The sequence below is a fragment of the Muntiacus reevesi genome, chromosome 1 (genome assembly GCF_963930625.1).
Source record: "Muntiacus reevesi chromosome 1, mMunRee1.1, whole genome shotgun sequence".
In the NCBI taxonomy this organism is placed as follows: domain Eukaryota; kingdom Metazoa; phylum Chordata; class Mammalia; order Artiodactyla; family Cervidae; genus Muntiacus; species Muntiacus reevesi.
This window is the reverse complement of record NC_089249.1, coordinates 208,426,264-208,447,330: the sequence shown is the minus strand read 5'-3', so window position 1 is coordinate 208,447,330 and position 21,067 is coordinate 208,426,264. Positions and strand designations below refer to the sequence as shown.

The 21,067-nt window shown below is 37.0% G+C and overlaps 1 protein-coding gene across 7 annotated transcripts in view; it reads left to right on the top strand.

Moving 5' to 3' along the window:
• The window catches only part of CSNK1G3 (casein kinase 1 gamma 3), a 121,811-nt gene extending 113,803 nt beyond the window's left edge, over window positions 1–8,008 (top strand). For all 7 annotated transcript variants that reach the window (XM_065918206.1, XM_065918202.1, XM_065918207.1 and 4 more), the window contains one exon: window positions 5,450–8,008. In XM_065918206.1, the coding sequence (XP_065774278.1) occupies window positions 5,450–5,504 (55 nt within the window). In that variant the 3' untranslated portion in view covers window positions 5,505–8,008. The remainder of the gene's footprint in view (window positions 1–5,449) is intronic.
• Window positions 8,009–21,067: the final 13,059 nt, after the last annotated feature.

Sequence of the window (21,067 nt, the reverse complement as noted above, 5' to 3'; positions counted from 1 at the left end):
GCCCAAGAAAATAAAATCTGTCGCTGTTTCCACTTTTCCCCCATCAATTTACCTTGAAGTGATGGGACCAGATGCCATGATCTTAACTTTTTTAATGTTGAGTTTTAAGGCAGCTTTTTCACTCTCCTCTTTCACCCTCATCAAGGGGCTTCTTAGTTTCTCTTCATTGTCTGCCTTTAGAGTGGTGTCATCTATATATCTGAGGTTGTTGACATTTCTCCTGGCAGTCTTGATTCCTGCTTGTGATTCATCCAGTCTGGCATTTCCCAAGATGTACTCTGCATATAAGTTGAATAAGCAAGGTGACAGTGTACAGTCTTGAGGTACTCCTATCCCAATTATGAACCAGTCCATTGTTCATGTCCATTTCTAATTGTTGCTTCTTGACCGGTAATCAGGTTTCTCAGGAGACAGGTAAGGTGGTCTGGCATTCTCATCTCTTTAAGAATTTTCCACAGTTTGTGTGATCTGCACAGTTAAGGGCTTTAGTGTAGCAGAAGTAGAGGTTTTTTTAGAAATCACTTGCTTTTTCTGTGATCCAACGAATGTTGACAATTTGATCTCTGATTCCTCTGCCTTTTCTAAACCCAGCTTGTGTATCTCAGAGTTCTCTGTTCACATACTGCTGAAGCCTAGCTTGAAGAATTTTGAGCATTATCTTACTAGCACGTGAAATTAGTACAATTGTATGGTAGTTTGAACACTCTTTGGCATTGCCCTTCTTTGGGATTGGAATGAAAAGTGACCTTTTCCAGTCCTATGGCCACTTCTGAGTTTTCCAAATTTGCAGGCATAGTGAATGCAGCGCTTTCACAGCATCATCTTTTAGGATTTGAAATAGCTCAGCTGGAATTCCATCACCTCCACTAGTTTGGTTCATAATAATGATTCCTAAGGTCCAGTTGACTTCACACTCCAGGATGTATGGTACTAGGTGAGTGACCACACCATTGTGGTTATCTGGTCATTAAGACCTTTTTCTGTATAATTCTTCTGTGTCTTCTTGCCTCCTCTTTTTAATCTTTTCTGCTTCTGTTAGGTCCTTGCTGTTTCTGTCCTTTATTGTGCCCATCCTTGGCATGAAGTGTTTCCTTTATATCTCCAATTTTCTTAATGAGATTGCTAGTTTTTCCCATTCTATTGTTTTTCTCTATTTCTTTGCCTTGTTCATTTCAGGAGGCCTTTTTGCCTCTCCTTGTTTTTCTCTGGAATTCTGCATTCATTTGGGTATCTTTCTCTTTCTTTCCCTTACCTTTTGCTTCTCTTCTTTCCTCAGACATTTGTAAAGCCTCCTCAGACAATCTCTTTGCCTTCTTGCATTTCTTGGGGGTGGTTTTGGTCACTGCCTCCTATACTGTGTTACAGACTTCCATCCATAGTTGTTCAGGTACTCTGTCTACCAGATCTAATCCTTTGAATTTATTTGTCACTTCCACTGTATAATCATAAGAGATTTGATTTAGGTCGTATCTGAATGACCTAGTGGTTTTCCCTACTTTCTTCAATTTAAGCCTGAATTTTGCAATAAGGATCTCATGATCTGAGCCAGTCAGCTCCAAGTCTTGCTTTTGCTGACTGCATAGAGCTTCTCTATCTTCAGATGCAAAGAATACAGTCAGTCTGATTTTGATATTGACCGTTTGGTGATGTCACTGTGTAGAGTCATCTCTTGTGTTGCTGGAAGAGGGTGTTTGTTATGACCGGTGTGTTCTCTTGACAAAACTCTGTTAGCCTTTACCCTGTTTCATTTTGTACTCCAGGGCCAAACTTGCCTGTTACTCCAGGTATCTCTTGAATTCCTACTTGAATTCCAATCCCCAGTGGTGACTTTGGTGTTAGTACTAGAAGATCATGGAGGTCTTCATAGAACCGTTCAACTTCTGCTGCTTCGGCATTGGTGATTGAAGCATAGACTTGGATTACTTGTTGAATGATTTGCCTTGGAAATGAACCAAAATCATTCTGTTGCTTCTGAGATTGCATCCAAGTACTGCATTTTGGACTTTTTTGTTAACTGTGTGGGCTACTCCATTTCTTCTAAGGGATTCTTGCCCACAGTAGTAGATATAGTGGTCATCTGAATTAAATTTGCCCATTCCCATACATTTTAGTTCACACATTCCTAAGATGTTGATGCCATCTCCTGCTTGAACACGTCCAATTTTCCTTGATTCATGGACCTAATATGTCACGCTCCTATGCAGTATTCTTTACAGCATCAGACTTTACTGTCACCAACAGACACATTGACAGCTGAGCGTCCTTTCCACTTTGGCCCAGGCACTTCATTGTTTTGGGAGGTGTTAGTAATTGTCCACCACTCTTCCTCAGTAGCGTGTTGGACACTTGCAGACCTGGGGGGCTCATCTTCCAGGGTCATAAGTGTTTGCCTTTTCAAACTGTTCATGGTGTTGTTGCGGCAAGAATATTGGTTGCTGCTGCTGCTGCTAAGTCGCGTCAGTTGTGTCCCACTCTGTGCGACCCCACAGACGGCAGCGCACCAGGCTCCTCTGTCCCTGGGATTCTCCAGGCAAGAATACTGGAGTGGGTTGCCCTTTTCTTTTCCAGTAGACCACAGACCATGTACGTTTCATCAGAAGTTTTCAGAAGCCCTTTCACCATGATAAGGCTATGATCCATGAAGGGGTATGTGGAGGTAGATAATAAGCAAATAAATAAAATAAATTAAGGTTAGTACTACGTACTGAGAGGAAAATTAAACAATTGTGTCAGAGTGGTCCTATGCTAAAAAGTGTTTTAGACTGAGTGCTGAGGACAATTGAGATGAGTCCTGGTTTATTAATCACTAAGACTATAAATCAGCTGTTTTGGTAATGACTTTTAAGAAATCAGCCACAAGCTTAATATCAATTTCCTTCTTCTGTAAGTATGTCATATTTTGAGAACATCTATGTTCTCTGTATGTGGATGCATTCATGTCGGATAAAGCAATGCTGTCCTCTCGTGGTCATCGGTTTAATAGCATTGCCAGCTCTACTTGGGCAAATCTATTTCAAGCATGTATTCTATTGGGATTTACTTTTTAAAAATGGATGTCTTTTTTTTAGATTGCTTTGTTTTAAAAAGGTCTCTGCAAGTACCATGCATTTGAAGATTTTATTTAATCTTAAATTATGCTTACAATAGTTTTCTGTATTCAACAATACTTATACAATAGAAAGAAAGATTACCTAGGAAATAGGAAGAACTCAACTCTCAGAACTGAAAGCAGGTTAATAATGGTAAAAAATAAATAAATCAGACAAGGCGAATTGCTAATACAAGTGTGGAAAATCTGAGCCTTGAACTTGTTTATCAAAACATCTACGAAAGCCCCTTTTCCAAAAGTCTTATTATGTAAACCTTTCAACACTTTTTTAGTAGAAAACTTTATTAGAAGGACATACTTTGGAATTTGAAAAGACAACATTATTAAAAATAGTGAACATTGTTAATAAAACTTCATATTAAACAAATTTCCATCGACATATGATCATATTCTTAAATTTAATCTTCTAAATATTTGGTTTGTTTCTTTTAAATACTGATTTTTTAACATTTGCTGTTTACAATATAGACATTTTCTAACTCTTTTCTAAGTCTTTAATTGAAGAGTTCTTTTTAGAATAATGATTTTTATCTCCTAGTAGTTTTCTTATGATTAAATTTATTTATTTTTAATTGAAGGATAATTGCTTTACAGTATTGTGTTGGTTTCTGCCAAACATCAGCGTGAATCAACCATAATATAGGCATTCCTGGTCGTTTTTTTTGTTTTGATTTATTATTTTAGAAAATATATGTAACGTGTTTGAGAAAGTATTAGGTAGCTGACAGAAAAATTTGACTTTTCTAAATCTAGGAAAAATGTATTGTGCCTGAAGTCTTCTTTTACCGTAGTGTCTCTTTTTAAGACCCTTGATTGAGTAATTTATTTCCATTCTGTCTGGTAGTTATCTCAATAAAAATAAAACTCATACAGACTGATAACAGAGCATATTTCTAGTTGAATCTTTATCAGCTGATATATACAGTTTTACATTAGTTACATTCCTAGTCTAGTCATTGTGTGCTATTTGAATGCAGTTTAAAAAATTGGTTTTGAATGCTCCATAGTGATTTCATAATCATGGCATAAATCACAATAAATGTTGAAGTTATTTTTTCTAAACATAGTGTGAGCTGAGAGAGTGTATAATTTAACTGGACAGTGTGGGGCTTTGTTTACATTTATTTCACAGAAATATATAAAGATATCTAGCCATTATTTCATCTGCAACGATCTTTTGCTGGATAGGACTTCTGAAGCTACCTGGTCTCTTTTATGCTTAGCTTGAAAATGTTTGAGTTAGTATCCTTTGCGGAAGGTGGGCTGGTAAGAATTCAATGATTATCTTTGTAAGGACTTAAGAGGGGTGAAGAAAAGAGCCTCTGTGTATGTGGCACCTGTCATCTTGGTATTTTGATAGATTGACTTCAATATAGAAGGGAGATAAAGCCAGACCTTTATTTGAAGGAATGATAGAATTTTAGAATACATGTGTGTATTTGTTTTGTTAGTTGGTAACCAGTGATTCTCGTTTGACTCTCATTTCATTCTAGCCTCAGCATATCTCTGCATATGATGCCTCTTCTCATAATTAGGAGAATTCACTGTGAGAAAAACCAGTACCTTCAGGGATCATATCTAGATTTTTTTCATCTAGGCATAAAAACCAGATATTCCTTTAATAGAATTCAAGAACTGAATCAGTTTTCAATTATTAAACTGAATCACCTTGATTATGTTGTTTTAAATGTTAAGCATAATTTTTACCTTAATTAAAATTACATGATAAGCTTGACCTTCTTTAATCCCTAATGAATTAAAAATGCCAATCTTAGAATTTTTATTCTAGTTAAATGTATTTTTTTCTCTCTTCCACTTTGTAAACATGATGGAGAATGTTTGTTGAAGAGTATTTTGGGGATTTCTGTCTTCATTTTTGAAATCTAATTCTTAGTGAAAATAAAATCCCCAATGTTAGACTCATTATTGCTGTTCTGACATTGGCTTCCACCAATCATATTCTATAATCAGGAAAAAAGAGAAAGACTACATAAGATCAACTTTATATACAGCATACAATTGGCAGAAATTAGTATCTAAAATAGGATGTGGTGGGTCAGTTGGGATTCAGAGCTCTATGGCTTTTTAATTAGTCTTGGTGCAGAGCCTTTTCTGTTTAGTGGCTCCTTTTAATATTGCATAGAATGTCTTGCTATTCTAAAAAAGCACATTGATGAAATGATAGTAATAATTGCCATCATTTCACTAATATATATGCTTCATTGATATGCTCACTGTTTGTTGCACCAGCCTAACTTACATTAATGCAATAGAGTTCAACCTTATTTTGCAATACCCTAGTATTTTTATAATAAAAGAAGTATTTCTCTCCATCTGCAGGTGCTGCTGTTTTTTCAAACGAAGGAAAAGGAAAACTATACAGCGCCACAAATGACTCTGGACACAGACAGATCATGGGGAGTTACTTACGTGTTCATCTGCTGTCTTGTGATTGAAATCATCTCTGTAGTGACCACATATATTTTCAAGGACTCACTCTTAGAAACGAAAATGTCATACTTTCATACTTCATTTTGTGGTTGTCTTACAGTCATTTTTTTTTTTTCTAATTTAACTTTTATGGAAGCTTTAAAGTTTTGTCAAAACATGAGTGCTTTGCCCATCAGTGAATGGAATGGACCAATGAGGTGGTATTGATGACTTACACAGTTCTATAGAACATTTTTCAGAAGCTCTCCTCCAGTTGTAGAAAGCAGTACAGTATCTGAAATGTCAACCAGTTATATACCTAACCTGTTTTTTTTTTTTTTTTTAATAACTTCTGTAAGAGCATAATCAAACAGGAATTTTCTCCGTGGCGGATAAAGCAACAGAGAAAACAGTTGCCCAAATATTTAAAAGAAGTTATCCCTTGAGAAGTTCATTATCTGTGTGACATCTGCATTGATTTCACTGTTACCGATGGTACTGCTATTCATGAATCACATTAACATTCTCTCTGTGAAATCAAGGTACAGTCACTGCCCAGAGGTACTGAGGAAAAAGCTCTATGGGTTCAGCCGATGGTAGTTGGTAAAATGAATCACAAAATAGCGTCGTAAATATGAGCTCTGCTTTTGTTGCACCACTATGTGAAGTACAGTGTTGCCGAAGTGGCAAAAGCGCTTATTTTTTAAAAATGCGAAATATTTGTGTAATGTAACTTTATGCTTCCAGATAATGATGTATGTTAGACAGCAAGAAATGAATACTTTGAGAAATGAGATACGTTGGAGTTTTTGGAGAAATACACTAGAAGGAATAAATGTGAATCTCACCGCATCGTATGAGGTTGAAGTCTAAGGAAATCCCACTGAAACCTGCTGCTGAACGACTACATTCTCCTTAAGCAGAAAACTTTGGATGTGCCACGCAATGGTGTCTGTTTATTAATTAGTTGCTCTTTGATTAAAAAGGGCCCCCCCCCAGCAATAAAAACGGGGTCCCCCTATTGCCATCTGCACACATTAGTCTCTGGTATTCAACTTTGCTGATTCTCTGGAATTTTCCTGCTTTTTAGTATAGTTTTGATGATTGAAAACTATTTTGGAAAGGATGGGTCAGGTGCTTTGTCCCCATAGTCTTTTGAAGTGCCTGCATATGAACAAAGATACGGTTCTGTTTTAAAAAAATAGGAAACCCATTCCATTTTTCAAGAATGTTTTGTTTTAAGCCATACAGACACACGTTATGCTTTTGTCACATTTTCCTAGCCAGAATTTTCAAGGAGAGTTAAGATAAAAAGACTGGCTAGAAAGATAACTGTGTTGTTCAGATCTCATATTCACCTTTCGTTTATGAAATTGTTACTTACTCCTTCAATGCAGCCCCCCTTTTTTTTGTCTCTTTAAGTGCGTGCCTCTGGGCAAGCTTATTTATTTTTATTGTTTCAAGGTAACATTTAAAATGTGTAATTAAAGTAAATAAATCTACATTTTTGACTTCATTATTGCATTTCCAGAAATTTGCTTGTACTTTGTAATTTATTTTCTTATTAGCCAAAAGTTCAGTGTGTTGTTTTTGATGAATTAGGCACCCATATGAATAGTGCAGATCAGGATGTTGTTTCTCATCGTCACTTGGAATCCTGTAAATGATCTTTATAAGTTCTTGATTTTAAAGATCTACACTCAGCCTAGAAAACATATACTGTATAATTTGGTCAACAGTTTCCATTTTATCTATTTGTATACTGTCATGATGTCTTAAACTACAGGAGTTACATACTGAATTTTTATTTTTGTTTGCTTTGAGCAAGGTAGATGGATGTTTTAGCCATTATAATGTGAAACCACTTCTTTCTTTACAGTATTTGACCAAATTTGTGTGTCTATGATATTTGTAAATACATGCGATATCTGTATTTCTTATCATAAGCCTGTTTAGTTTTATTCTCAGTAGGGTTTTTGGACTGTACAGTGTTTATATGATCTGAACTCCTTATAATAAGAAGGTGTGTATATTAATCCAATTATGGACTTAAAATATTTTAAAAGTATAAATACCCTTATTTGCTGCAAAGACCAGTGTGTAGACATTTGCTTTTTAGCAATATTTTTAAGTGCTCCATTTTAATGCCAAGGAATAAGTCTTTTGGCAACACAAACTGGTCAATAATAGGTAATGCAGGTATGTTCAGGTTAAGCCAACAATGTTTTGCATTTTTATGCTTCTTTTCTGTCAACACTAATAAAGTCAACATTGCCTGAATGTCTGAATAATGAAACACATCCCTGTTTAAAAGTATGTAACTGAAAAAGAAATAAAAAATAAAGGTAGTTTTTTTAAACTTGCTCTTTCCCCTTTCCTCTGATCATGGGTAAAATAATGCCACTCATTAACTGAAGATAGAAATTTTTAAAATTCAGTTTATGTGAATAAATTTAACATATGTGAAAAGCAGAGCTGAAGGAACATTCTTTTGTGTTTTGTTTTTTGTTTTGCTTTGTTGGAACTCTATTGTACGTATTGTACGTACGTAGCTGGATGTATCCAAGCTTTCTTTAATGAAAGTTTAAAAACATTTTTTTATTTCTCTGAACTCTTTAATAGAACAATTAATTAGAACTAATGCCATTAATAAACAAAGGAAATAAACTGTATCATTTCATTCCTTTTAAAAAATGAAGTCATACTATTATGTTTCCAGAAATGAAGTTATTATTGCTCTAGTTTGAAGTGAATGACTAAGATCATTGCAGATGCAGAGCACATGTCTGTGGCAGTTTCTCACAGTTCATCATTGTGCTCTTTGCTCTAGGGGGTTTTACAAGGTGCTGCCGTGCTTACTGAAAGATGGCAAAGGTAAGGTAAGTCAAAGCAGCAGTGTTAAGTCCGTATGTGTCCACTAAGCACCACCATTCAGAAACCGTAAGAAGATCTGGAGATCAAACATAGCATAGGTTAAGCATGGGTTAAAGGCCCTATCTAGAAATAAATGACCTAAGATTAGAGTTTGACCTGAATGATTATATAAGTGCTTTAGTCAGCACCCTTGGCTTTGCAAGTGCTAGAAACCTATTTTGGCTTCAGCGGTAGGCATGCACATTATTGCATTTGAAAAGTCCATTCATAGGAGTGGCTTCAGACATGCTCGATCCTGGTGTAAGGCTCAGGAATCTGTCTGTCTTACTCTCTCTCTCAGTTTTGCTTCCTACCCTTCTGTTTTTGTTGTCAAGGGGATTTTTCACGCGTGATGGTAAAATGACCACGTAACAACTTTAGACTACTGCCTTCTTCATAACCTCAGCCAAAACAAAGGACAGTTTCTCTCAACAGTTTCAACAGAATCCTGACATTTATTCCTTCATTGGTTCACATGCCCACACCAGAGCCAATTACTGTGGCCCAGGAAATGTTCTCCCATCTTCACAGGACACATTGGACTCAGAAATGAGGTAGAAGGGGTGTTCCCAAAAGAAAATGAGGGTAGTGTTATCAGAAGGAAAGTGAATGGATTCTGTGCAGGCAAAATCTAGATATTTGCTGTCATGGTGAGAAATGAGTGTAAAGGGAAAAATAATTGCTTTAAATTAGAAAACGTTTCTATTATTGAGACATATTAGTCAATATATTATTGAAAATCACTAATACACATTTGAAAAATGTTTTGGACTTAGGTAAAAATGGATATCATAAGTACCATATTTGATGTGTTTTTGTTTAGTTTTTAAAGGTGTCTGTGATTACCATTGGATTAGTAGAGTGAAAAGCTAATCTTTCTACTAGAGAAGAAGTAAATGGAATTGTAACGTTTTGCTGATGTTTGGGATGATGAGTTTCTTCTCTGCCCATCTCTAATATGGACCCACATATTATTTTCTTAGGAAATTTGCCTCATAGGAATACATGGATCATAACCAAAGAAAGGACTACATATACAAGTATTATCAGGTAATACTGCTGGGATATGAAAATGGTTTTAGAAGGAACAGTTGTTCACAGGAATGTTTACCATACTGTGATTTTGCTTAATATGAAAAACAGCCCTGCACTGCTCCAGAGTGGGATTGGCAAACTGGTTTTATGGGACCAAAGGCAAAGTTGAAGTTTTTATATACTTGCATAATGAGAAAACAAATTTCCAATAGTTTTGTATTGATGAAGTCCAAAATACATATGAACACTTGAGTACAATTTTTTTTTGTAATACAAGTCTACTGATAAGAATTGAGGTATTTTGAGAAGACAATATTTCACTTAGGAGTTTGAAATTGATTGCACATGATCATCTGTTATGCTGATCTGTATGTGATTTTATATATTTCATCTTTGAAAATGTCTTCAGTTAGATATTACCAAATACTGTATCAGTCCATACGTATATGATTTTATTAGAGCATATTCACCATTAGGAAGGTGTTTTATAGAATTTTCTTAGATTCTGCCCTTGATATTTGCCATGGACATATCATTACACTGCAGATTAATTACTTCCTATTGAAGATTAGATGGATGCTCCTCATTTGTACAGTTAAGTGGATCAAAAAATGTAGCTGAAACAGCAGATGAGTGTGAAAAACATATCCACTGCAAATTGTGTAGGAATGGATATCTTGCTGCTTGTTTTAACTTGACAGCATGGGAAGTGGATAAAGCGGTTTGACATTACTTGTGATGTAAACAACATTAGTTTTGTCATAATGATTTTGTTGCAGTATAAATATCACATATAAGTGCTGTTTTGCCTTATAGTTTTTAAATCGATTTACTAAGAAATGTTATCAAATCTGCTGCAAAACCTAATTTTCAAATCCATTCAGTATTCATTAATAATAGGTGAAGATAATACCTATTGAGAAAAAATTCAGTGTTGGTTCTGAGCTCAAAAAAACTTGGAATAAAACTTTCCTACTAATATCAAACTGCTTTGTAGTTGGGCAAGTCAGGATATTCAGTTTCTATTCCTAGCAAAAACTTACTAGAAGTAATGATAGTTAAAACTGCAAGAGTGAATGAAATTCACCACTGACTTAACTAGTTCAATAACATGACAGATTCAAATAGTTCCCCCAGAATACCTGATGATGAATCATGTAATGCATAAAGATTGATTTTAAACATTTTACACTTTCACAAGCTTTGTAAATTTGCTCAGTAAACCATTTTCTACTCCATGTGCCTGTACCACCATTAAGTTACAGCACATCTTCACAGACACCGCTTCAGTTAGCACTGATGCTTTCTCAAGTTCTTTAAAAATCTTTTCTCTTAAAAAAAAAAAAATCTCTATTGGAGTTGTTCCATGGAGTCTATTCACAGAGGCCAATTCCTGAGTTACTTTAAGCTTCATACTGACCTCTTGTAATCAACAAGTAGGCAGTATTGGTAACATGTATTGACTCATGAAAAGCCAAATCATTTGCCTTGTTTTTCAGTTGACAGTTGGTGTCTTCAAGCAACTGTCCTTGCTCAAAAGCTAGTCGTCTTCAATGTGTTTATTTTCCCTGGACGCACTTTGTAGCCACTGCAATCAAACACAATTTAATTAACTTAACTCACCTTCAGTGAAGAACTATTTGCTTGGCTAACGAATGAGCCACTTGGAAAGTAACTTCTGTTGCACCTTCATTCTCATTTTTTGTGTGTTTGAATAAATTCTGTTATAAGATACTGTGCTTTAAAGCTTTAATTGTTCTTACTGTTGCTTTCCTGTGAGTTGGGACTATTGTGAGGAGTGCTTGGTCTGGCATGTGAAAATAAATTGTATTCCTTTAACACAGCTGAAGTGTCACTGCATAATAAACATGGTGCTTTGCTATTATAATTTTATAACAAAATAGTCCACATTCCACCATGCCTTAAAAAGCACAACACTCAAAATTCACCTTACTTTTTGAAATATGATTAACCTGCATTAGTAATAAAAGTAATAAAATGTGTGCATGACCCTATGTGTAGCACTTGAAATGCTGTCGAACGAGGTCACTGTGTCCCTGAGATTTGTAGTGTGTTGAGCAGCAGTGTAAAGTACTGAGCACCACATATGGTCTCTGTCAGAACTATTCATCTTTGCCTTTGTAGCGTGAAAGCAGTCATAGACAACATGTCAATGAATGAGCATGGCTGTGTTCCAATAAAGTTTTATTTATGGGTACTGAAATTTGAATTTTATATAGTTTTTATGTATCTTCAGATTTTTTTTTCAACCATTTAAAAAATGCAAATACCATTCCTTAGTTCATGGGCCAAATGAAAGCAGGAGTTGGACTGGATCTGGCTTGCAGACCATGACTTGCCAACTTCTGTACCACATTGGAAAGATTTGAATGTTTGAAGTTAATTTTTTTTTTTAACCTAATTGAGTGACACAACTTAAAAGATAACCTTTCTTCACTTTATAAAAGGAGGGTTCATTTTGAAATAACCTGAAGGATTACGATAAAGAAAATGCTCTGTAGTACATTTGGGAGTTATAAATGAGATAATTCAGTGTCTCATTTGAGCTTAGGTGTTGAAGCAGTGCATGGTCTTAGAAAGAGCATGAATTTGGGGACCAAACTAATTTAATTTGATTTGCAACTTTTTCACTTGCCTTGTGAGAACTGTGGCAAGTTACTTGACTTCTTAGCATCAGTTTCCTCACCTCAGATTGGAGTAATGCTTTCTTTGCAGCACGTCTCTGAAGTTTAGCAGTAATATTTATAAAAGCTCTCAATACAGGCTGCCATTTACTGTTACTCTCATGATAAACCATATTTGGAAACTGAGCAGCACCTTTATTCCTCAAGCAGAGTGTGTGCTTCTGCTTTTTGAGACAAGACTTTGGTCTGGTATTGATTAAACTGTGTCTTAGATTTAAGCTGTCGTTCTGTTTAAAAACATTTGTACCCTGATTTTATCACATTGCACAATTGGCTATTTTGACTGGTAACAGCATTGATAAGTTAAAAATCGCTAATTCTGTACCTTTAATGATAAAAATAACAACAGAGGTAAGGACAAAGCCCTATGTGACATCACTGTATTCCTGCTTGCTTTAAGCTCAGTATCAGTCCAGTAAACCTAAGACACGATGCCTAAGTGGGCTGTCTAATGTATGACAATCCTCTGCCATTTGGCTACCATGAGCTATTTATGTTTTTCTGAAATCTAGGTGAACTGAACAATTTAGTCCATTTCTTTGCCCTCCCATTCTCATTATTCCATCTGAAAAAGGAACTGAATTTAGTTTGTAATGTCTTTCCTTAATGAATCTGTGTTTACTTTAGAGATCACCATTTCTCATACTATAAACTGCCTTTTAACTAATTCAGTCTAATCTTATTTGGAATCCACATTATTGACCAATCTGTAGCTGTATAGTCTACTCTTTTTTTTTTCCTTTTAATAGAAATTTCATTTCCAGTCTAGTCTTTTTTGCCTTGTTCCATTTACCATCTGCAAAGTCTTTCAGGATGAATTTTGTCCGGGTCTGGAGACTTGTTTGTACCTATGATGGACCTCATTTCCTACTTACTTTTCCCGCTTATCACCCACTTAACTTTCTAGGCTGAAGATTATTCTTGATTTTTAAAAAAAGTAAAAAATTTTAAAGAAGCTAAGTCTTACATTATCCTTGTAACCATTTCCTTACATTTGTCTCTACACATAGTTTATAAAACCCTTTTTATTGACTTGAGCTTTGTTTTTTCTTTTAAGAAATTGTCAACTAATTGGGAGAGGGAGGTTAAAGATTTTACCATTTCTTATATTCATTAGCTATGCATACTTCCATTCTTTTAAGAATTTAGCTTGTCAAAAGAGACATTATTTTTGCAAGCTTGCTCCTTCCCACTCCCCTTATGGAGTCATTTTTGATTGCAGAACTGGAATCAACAGTCTGAGTTCTCTTCACTAGGTTATCACCAGCCTTGAAATGATCACATTCTCTCAAGGTTCCCAAACCTTTTACTTTATCAATTAGTTCCTTCTTGTTGGTCATTTTGGCAGTCCAGTTAGTATTTTCAGTATTTGCCATTTCCTCTATTTCCTGGAAGGTTCCCAGATGGCTCAGAGGGTAAAGAATCTGCCTGCAATGCAGGAGACACGGAAGACATAGGTTCAATCCCTGGATTGGGAAGATCCCCTCGAGTAGAAAACCGCAACCTATTCTAGTATTCTTGCCTGGGGAATTCTATGGATGGAAGAGTCTGGCAGGCTACAGCCCATGGAGTCTCAGTCTGACAGGACTAAGCATGAATACCTGATTTCCTGGGAGACTAGTTTTTTTTCTTTGCATATAAAGAGTCATCAGATGCTCTGGTTTTGGTAAAATAAAAGAGATTTTTAGACAGTTGAAGCTATCGTGACCATATGGTTTCCAAATCTGGGCTTTTAAAGTTCATATATTTAATAACTTTTGTTTGTTTATAGCACCTTGTTTTTGTCAATGGTTGCGTGCTTAACTCTGATTTTCTGGCCTGGCATTCTGTAGTGTATTTTCATAGCTGTATCCCAGGTTTTCCCTCTCGTCTTTCCGCAGTATTTTCTACAGTGCATTTTATGTTTGGTGTCCACGTACCAGCGCTGTCAGTCTGGGATACTTCCCCGCACTGTCTTCTCATTTGTGTGTATTCCAGCCAGGAGTCTTACCATACCCGGTATCGGTAACCCCCGTGTCTCATCTCCCACGGCCTCTTGTTGCCTAAGCCTCGTTTATCGCTTGTGTCTGTACGTTAGTGTGAAGACCGCTGGGTGTTGTTTCACACTTCTGAGGTTCTCTTCTAGAGTGAATCACTTGACCATTTCCAACCTGACAGTGTACATAACAGTCAGTTTCTTGTTTCTTATCTAAGTTTTTTCACCCTTATCCTCATTGCTGGGAAGGGTTGGGGGCAGGAGGAGAAGGGGACGACAGAGGATGAGATGGTTGGATGGCATCACCAACTTGATGGACATGGGTTTGAGTAAACTCCAGGAGCTGGTGATGGACAGGGAGGCCTGGCATGCTGCAATTCATGGGGTCACAGAGTCGGACATGACTGAGCGACTGAACTGGACTGAACTGATTCTCATTCAGTTAAAAAATCTCTTTAATGAGTCAAATATGTTCATACCAATATCTCATGAGATAACATTCTACCCATTTTAAGTTGTGCCTTGGAAATTCAAATCATTTAAAAAAATCATATGGGCAAAAAAAATCACTTCCTTCTTATACCTTGTGTTTTATACTGAATTCCATATTAACTTTGTCAGGATGTTCTAAATAGTCTACAGTCAACTTTTAAAAAAAATTTAATATGATAAATTGTGTATGTGTGTGTATATATACATAGATAAATGTATATAATGAATTATAAAGATTTGGCAATTAGAGCTATTTTTTCTCCACAGTAATTGGTGCTTAAATTGCTTAAATGGCAACACCAGCTGAAAATCATACCTTGAAAAATAACGATATGGATAATCTCTTATGGTCTCCTCTACAGGTTTGGCTGATAGAAGACCAAAAGAGAGCACTGAGAATTGAAAGTGCTTATTTTTCATATTCAAGAAAGGTAAAGGCTGTTCTTCAAAGTCCCAAGTTGCGAACAAGTAACCACTGGTAATCAAGATAACTTCCAATTAATTCACAAGCTCTGAAAATGAATCAGCGACATCACACCAGTAACTCTGGTTCCGAAAATGAGCAAGTCAACAGCAGCCTCACCACAGTCTTGTGAAACTGGGCAAATCGATGACAGCCTTAGGTTTGTGGACAACAGCTGGTCAAAAGTGCCTTGCTCCAGTGACCACACTGCAGGTATTTTATCAGCCCTTTTTGTTTCCTTAAACCCTGCTGCACCATTGTAAATAATTTATGTATTATATTCTCTATTACTCTCTTTGTGTTATCTCTCGCCTATGTAAAGTTCTCCCTCTCCCTGCGCCATTGAGGACACAGTGAGAAGGCAGCTATTTTCAAGCCAGAAAGAGAACTCTCAGCAGGAACTGAATTTGTTGGTACCTTGATCTTGGACATCTCAGCTTCTAAAACTGTGAGAAATAAATGTTTCTTGTTTAAGCCACCCTGTTCGTGGTATTTTGTTATAGCAGCCTGAACTGACTAATACAGGAACTGTTCAAGAAAACTAACTCCCAAGTTTTCATGAAAGTGATTCTGTTAGCCTTCGACATCTTTACAAGGACATGATGGTCAAATGAAATAATGGATTTGGACAACATTGTGATCTCTATAGTAGAGGTTTCCATACCTTGCTGAGTGTAACAGTCACTTAGAGATAGTACTTTTTTTGAAAGAAAACCCTTGGGCTCTCTAATCATAGCACTTCTGATGGAGGAAAAGAGTTAATTAGAGGAGTTAAGAAGTTCTTTAAGGAGTTCTTAAAGAATTCCTCTAATAATTCTCGTGTATCGCCAATTTTGGGATGCATTACTCTGAAACAACTGCTCTAAATTGTCCTTGAAGGTGGTGACTTTTAAAAAAAATATTTATTTCACTACACTGGGTCCTAGTTGTAGCACTCCGAATCTTTGATCTTCATTGTGGCATGCAGGGTCTTTTTAGTTGTGGCATGTGGGATCCAGTTCCTTGACCAGGGATTGAACTGCAGTCCCCTGCACTGGGAGCATGGTGTCTTAGCCACTGGACCACCAGGGAAGTCCTGAAGGTGTAGACTTATTAGGTAAACTTCTGAGAGTTGGTTCCTGAGATGTCCGTTTAAAATATTCTCTTCCGGTGCACGGTACCTTAGTCCTGTTCGTCAGGTGTTTCTGGTTCTCCCCTCACCCAGACACATGATACTACTGTACTTCCTGCTCACTCGTGTTGGGTGAGGCCATGTCACTCACCACCTAGACCATTGTCCTCTGACTCCTCTCAGTTTTTTAGTTCCTGACTGGCCTGCCTCCGCAGACCTGGGCCAACACTCATCCAGTCTCCTGTTACATTCTTGACTCAGTGAGCAAACACAGTCAAGGGGGTTTTGACACAAACAAACCCCCCTTCATTGATCGTGCTCGCTCATCCAGTTATTCTTCTGTTTTCCCCCTTTCTCTTGGCGAGACATCTCAACATTTTCCCCATTTCTCTAGGCGAGAAAGAAGAGTTACAATATTATTCTGTAGTATTCCAGTGGCTGAATCACTGTGTAACATGATCACTGCGTGACCCTTACAGGTCTTGCCTCTATATGTTTTGCTTTGAGGTCCGGGACTGTGATGGTAAAAACTATATAGTATTTAATGCATTTGAAAGACAATTTTTGTTTAGTCTTGTTTTGTGAGCATCCATGGATAAGTATGTTCAGATGTAATGAAAAGTAAAAAACTGTTAGAAGTCAGGTGGTGTGATATTTAGGGGAATTATGGGCTAAAATCCTTCTCTTGACCAGGTTCCAAGTTAGTTAATAGGTTCTTGTCATAAGACAGGGAGTGAAAAGTTCAGAATACCAAGGGACAGATTCAGTCAGAAATGCCCTTTTTCTTTGCACTTAATATAATATGGTTATTAGATACTATCCCCACTAGATTCTCAGTTCTCTGCTGATGTAGCTTCTTGCCTTGAATTATTCAAAAAGCTTAAAGAGTGAAAACAGCCAAACGAGAGAAATATCTGTGTTTAAGCTCCATGCTGTAATCTGGTCACTGCTTCATTTTTCTTACATCAAACAACATCAACAAAATGATGATATTCAAGCTCAATTCTTCCTTTCAAAGGACATTGAGAAGTAGATTTTCTCTCTTCTCTAACAGAGATATTCAAAAGTTCTCATGCCACAGAGAAAGACAAAATGATTAAAAATGATTGCCTGTGGTTATTTCCTCCCCTGGTTATAGGCTATATAAATTACTCCTGGAAACGAAAGAGCATGTTTTATGCTGCACTGCTATCCAGGAGATGGCTCATTTTTATCCCAGAGGAAGGAAGGATGGCCATTTGGCCAAAGGCCAAGAAACCTTGGCCGAGTTTTCTAGAAGCCCCCTGACAAAGATAGGCCTGGACAAAGAAGGGAGACTTTTGTTTATTAGATAACTTTTCTTTAAAAGTGATCAGATTGTGAATGAATTTTGTTTTAGATTTTTTGCAATATTTTGCAAATGAAAATTTTAAATCAGTGATATGAGTGAAAAGATGAAAAAACAGAAACTTTGGAAACAGGTTCCTCTCTCACGAAGCCTGGCTGAGAGGAAAAAAAAAGAGAGGAATAAGTGGATGTTTTGCTTGTGTTTTTACGATTGGAGCAGCTCGAATGGCTTTGTTTGCTGAGGGAATATTCTCAGTGAAGATGAGGTCAAAAATACTGGAGAGAATGATGTGGATGAAAGGAAATCCTTGGGGGAAATGAGCTAGGATTCCAAAGAGAAGGGAAAGTGGAAAGGAGAAAGGGCTAATTGGCCTCTGTAGAGTTGATGCAGGCTTCCCTGGTGGCTCAGATGGCAAAGAATCTGCCTGCAATGTGGGAGACCTGGGTTCAGTCCTTGGGTTGGGAAGATCCCTTGGAAAAGGGAATGGCTACCCATTTCAGTGTTCTTGCCCAGTGAATCCCATGGACAGAGGAGCCTGGTGGGCTGTAGTCCATGGGGATTCAAGAGGTGATACATGTGAGGGAGGCGAGAAAATCATTCAAGTGATTAACTGTAGCATGTATGTTGAATTGAGATAGAAGTGAACCTGGAAGGAGGCTGCCTGTGGGTTGCTTTTTATCTGGAAGAAAATGGAGCCATCTAGAGACTGGGGGTGGTCCTGAAGAAAAGTTCAGTTCAGTCGCTCAGTGGTGTGTAACTCTCTGCGACTCCATAGACTGCAGCACGCCAGGCCTCCCTGTCCATCATCAACTCCCAGAGTTTACCCAAACTCATGTCCATCTAGTTGGTGATGCCATCCAGCCATCTCATCCTCTGTCATCCCCTTCTCCTCTCGCCTTCAATCTTACCCAGCATCAGGGTCTTTTAAATGAGTCAGTTCTTCCCATCATGTGGCCAAAGTATTGGAGTTTGAGTTTCAGCATCAGTCCTTCCAATGAACACCCAGGACATCCTTTAGGATGGACTGGTTGGATCTCCTTGCAACAAGGGACTTTCAAGACTCTTCTTCAACACCACAGTTCAAAAGCATCAATTCTTCAGTGCTCAGCTTTCTTTATAGTCCAACTCTCACATCCATACATGACTACTGGAAAAACCATAGCCTTAACTAGACAGACCTTTGTTGGCAAAGTAATGTCTCTGCTTTTTAATATGCTGTCTAGGTTGGTCATAACTTTTCTTCCAAGGAGTAAGTATCTTTTAATTTCATGGCTGCAGTCACCATCTGCAGTGATTTTGGAGCCCCCCAAAATAAAGCCTGCCACTGTTTCTCCATCTATTTGCCATGAAGTGATGGAACCAGATGCCATGATCTTAGTTTTCTAAGTTTTTCCAAGCCAGGTTTCAACAATACGTGAACCAAGAACTTCCAGATGTTCAGCTGATTTTAGAAAAGGCAGAGGAACCAGCAATCAAATTGCCAGCATCTGCTGGATCATCAAAAAAGCAAGAGAGTTCCAGAAAAACATCTATTTCTGAAGAAAAGAGCAAGCACAATTACTTCAAACTTAATTTTGTGATATGACCTTCAATTTTTCTTTAAGCAATGTGTAGTTAATAACATAAAAATTATTGAATAGTAATATGGTAGTTAAAAATGAAAGAAATCTTTCACCTGCTGTTACAATAAAGGCCTTTTAAAAAAACCTTTTTATAATAAGAAGTGTTTCATAAGCAAGTTGCTCTTTTAAAGAGCCCTTGGTAATATAAGTTGTTATTATGCACTTAGCTGACAGTTTATGAATGCTTCATGTTAATCATGCTACATTTTTGTTGGTAAAGATATGGAAATCTGGTTAGCTCAAGATCTAAAAATTCAGTATTAATGCAACTCTGAATAAAATTCAGATACATGTAGACTTTCAGATACATGTAGACTGTAAATTATAATCTTTATATATATACATAGAGTGTTATATACAAAGGACAAAGTTTTCCTAAGTCAGATTGCTTAAAAATATAAAATTTAAATTTTATTTCAGAGGAAAACAAAGTTTTAACCAGCAAAGGCCTGAATCTTTGTGATGATTTCAGCACAAATTAGTTCAGTTCAGTCGCTCAGTCGTGTCCGACTCTTTGTGACCCCATGAACCACAGCACGCCAGGCCTCCCTGTCCATCACCAACTCCCAGAGTCCACCCAAACCCATGTCCATTGAGTCAGTGATGCCATCCAACCATCCAATCCTCTGTCGTCCCCGTCTCCCCCTGCCCTCAATCTTTCCCAGCATCAGGGTCTTTTCAAATGAGTCAGCTCTTCTCATCAGGTGGCCAAAGTATTGGAGTTGCAGCTTCAAAATCAGTCCTACCAATGAACACCCAGGACTGATCTCCTTTAGGATGGACTGGTTGGATCTCAACACAAATAGGCAAGTTCTATGTGCACATAGGTCTAGATATCAATACACCTAGGAAATTTCTTTCTCTAGTGGCAAAAATTAAATTTTATTTATTTCTTTCCATCCTTTGTGCTTTCACAGTATACCTACAGTAAATAAATTGTGTGTAATACTAACTACAGTTTAGAGGCCAAAAAGAATATGAATGTAAATCAGCAGCATTCTCAATTGCTAGTCTAGAAGTGTTCTTCCTAGTAGGCATTTCATCATTGAAGAGATATTAGTCTCTAATTTTAAAAGAAATCTCAAAATAAGCAAATTCTTGTGGGTTTGCATTATGTGTAAGCACAGTTGTCTGTCTGTCCTCTAACATTGAGATCAAATTCCCATAAAAATTCATTATTTTCACTATGTACAATTCAGTGACATTAATTACATCATGCAAATAATATCACTGCCTAATTCTAGAATATTTTCATCACCCCTGAAAGAAATCCTGTCTCATTAAACAGTCATTTACCTTCCCCCTCAAGACCCCAGCCTCTGGCAAACCCTTAACCTACTTTCAGTCTCTACTGATTTGCCTATTATGAACGTTTCATCTAAATGCAATTACATATGTAAACCTATGGCTGGTTCATGTTGGTGTGTGGCAGAAAGCCACACAATATTGTAAAGTGATTATCTTTCAATTACAAATAAATTTTAAAAATAATTGCAATTACATAATATGTGGCCTTTTGAAACTGGCTTCTTTCTTTTAGCTTAATGTTTTCAAAGTTTATCCTAGTTGTATCATGTAAGAGTTCAGTTCAGTTCAGTTCAGTTCAGTCGCTCAGTCGTGTCTGATTCTTTGTGACCCTATGAATCGCAGCACGCCAGGCCTCCCTGTTCATCACCAACTCCCAGAGTTTACTCAAACTCATGCCCATTGAGTCAGTGATACCATCCAGCCATCTCATCCTCTGTATTCCCCTTCTCCTCCTGCCCCCACTCCCTCCCAGCATCGGGGTCTTTCCATGTAAGAGTACTTTTTCCTTTTTTTGGCTGAATAATACTGTTACATGTATGTACCATTTTTGTTTATCCATTCTTGAATTAAGGAACAT